Genomic DNA, 2565 nt, shown 5'->3' on the forward strand with positions numbered 1-2565 from the left:
ACCTCCCTACAACTTGGTGTGTAAAATTGACATTTTTCCCGTTCTTTTAAGGGTTTGAAAATTTATTTATTTGTTATTGTATAATATATATATATATATATATATATATATATATTAAATTTAATTTAATCTCAAATGATTTTCTATTCTATCATCAATCATATTTAGTGCGTTTTGTATGCATTTTTCATATTTTTACCTTTTGCAAGAAGAAACAACCTACCATAACTTGATCATCATACATATATATAGAATCATTACACTTAGTGATGCCATTATTATTTCTTGGCACTTTTCTCACAACTATTTTTCTTAATAAAGATAGCAATTCTTTTTCACAATTGAACACATGCATGCATAATGAATTAATAATACAAAGGTAGTCTTTTTATCTCATGACATTAAACCATCAAGGTAAAAAACACACGTTTGATCAAGGAGCATAGCCACCGTGGCCGCCACCTCCAACACCACCGCCGCCAGCACCAACTCCTCCACTTGCATAGCCGCCAACTCCACCGGCTCCTCCTCCACCGCCACCACTACCACCACCTCCGCCTCCACCTCCATGAGCCCCACCACCTCCATACGCGGCACCTCCACCTCCATTTCCTCCACCACCACCACCACTTTCACCGCCTCCACCTCCATGAGCCCCACCACCTCCATACGCGGCACCTCCACCTCCGTTTCCTCCACCACCACCACTTTCAGCGCCTCCACCTCCATGAGCCCCACCACCACCATACGCGGCACCTCCACCTCCGTTTCCTCCACTACCACCACCACTTTCACCACCTCCACCTCCATGAGCCCCACCACCTCCATACGCGGCACCTCCACCTCCGTTTCCTCCACCACCACCACCAATTTCAGCGCCTCCACCTCCATGAGCCCCACCACCTCCATACGCGGCACCTCCACCTCCGTTTCCTCCACTATTACCACCACTTTCACCACCTCCACCTCCATGAGCCCCACCACCTCCATACGCGGCACCTCCACCTCCGTTTCCTCCACCACTTTCACCGCCTCCACCTCCATGAGCCCCACCACCTTCATACGCGGCACCTCCACCTCCGCTTCCTCCACCTCCACCACCACCACTTTCACCGCCTCCACCTCCATGAGCTCCACCACCACCGTTTCCTCCACCACTTTCACCGCCTCCACCTCCATGAGCCCCACCACCTCCATACGCGGCACCTCCACCTGCGTTTCCTCCACCACCACCACTTTCACCTCCTCCACCTCCATGAGCCCCACCACCTCCATACGCGGCACCTCCACCTCCGTTTCCTCCACCACCATGCCCCCCTTCTGCACCACCATACCCTGCACCACCTCCTTGACCGCCTCCACCGCCATAGGCACCAGAGCTTTCACCTCCACCTCCATGAGCCCCACCACCTCCTCCGGTTCCTCCTCCACCACCTCCACCACTATATGCACCAGAGCTTCCACCACCACCACTACCGTGTCCACCTTCTACACCACCATACCCTGCACCACCTGCACCACTTCCGGCAGCTCCATCCGCACAAGCCCCACCTTTACCAACACCTCCACCACCACCAGTTGCACCGCCTCCACTACCTACAACCCCATAACCTTCACCGGTCCCTCCTCCACCACCATGTCCCCCAGCAACACCACCAGCACCTCCTCCAACACCACCACCTTCAGCATACCCCTTTTCATAAGTAAACAGTGATCGGGTAGCAGATGAAATACCCAAACCGAGCAACACAAAGAAAAGAAGAGTATGAAGCTTGTGTATAGCCATAGAATGGTTTGATAGAAGAATACATTCCATAATATGGGTATTTATAGGCATCTGAAAGGGCCAAATTAAGGGGTCCAATCCAAACCGCGTTTCATGCATAATACAAAGATTAAGAGAGTATATAGATCAGACAGTACATGCAAAAGGTGAAGTACTCTAACTACTCTTCTCTTTTGCAATAGTACTAACCCACTAAGCAAGTTGTTTTTGAAAGATTTTCAAACAAAATTATTTTATTTATTTGTTTATTTTTTCTCAACTGTATTATGTTTTTGTTTTATATTGAATGATTATACATTTTATATTATCGTTGCATAAAATATTTGAATAAAAAAAAAACCCACTAAGCACTAGCTAGATGCAAGAATTTGCTGTAAACCATTTGAATGGGGATGGATGTACATATTACTTCCTGCCTAAAAATGGATAGTATAATATAACATTATCTTTCTTTTAACCAAAATAGGAATATGATGTGCGCCACTATCCACACAAAAAAATTATTTCCCACCCATTCATTTTACACAAGATAGTACCAATCCGACTAAGTAGGTTAAAATATTCATTTATCGTTCATCATATAAAATTTTCAAATAATATACATTATAAATGTTATTAGTGGATCATTAGGTCTTATTGTCTTAATATAGATATAGATAAGGATAGATAGTGTACCTATATATAGCCTAGTGATCAGTTTTTAGTGGGTTTAAGATTTCTTTTATTTTTATATATATAGTAAAATAATTGAAACAGAGACTTATAAAAAAAATAGAATA

The 2565-nt window shown here is 44.7% G+C and overlaps 1 protein-coding gene across 1 annotated transcript; it reads right to left on the reverse strand.

Annotated features, from left to right (window-relative positions):
• Positions 1-205: 205 nt before the first annotated feature.
• LOC124924267 (glycine-rich cell wall structural protein-like) lies at positions 206-1814 on the reverse strand. Its single transcript, XM_047464327.1, has one exon. It carries the CDS (start codon positions 1784-1786, stop codon positions 434-436), a length of 1353 nt encoding a protein of 450 aa, XP_047320283.1. The 5' UTR covers positions 1787-1814; the 3' UTR covers positions 206-433.
• Positions 1815-2565: the final 751 nt, after the last annotated feature.

This window comes from Impatiens glandulifera, chromosome 2 (assembly GCF_907164915.1).
Source record: "Impatiens glandulifera chromosome 2, dImpGla2.1, whole genome shotgun sequence".
Classification (NCBI taxonomy): Eukaryota; Viridiplantae; Streptophyta; class Magnoliopsida; order Ericales; family Balsaminaceae; genus Impatiens; species Impatiens glandulifera.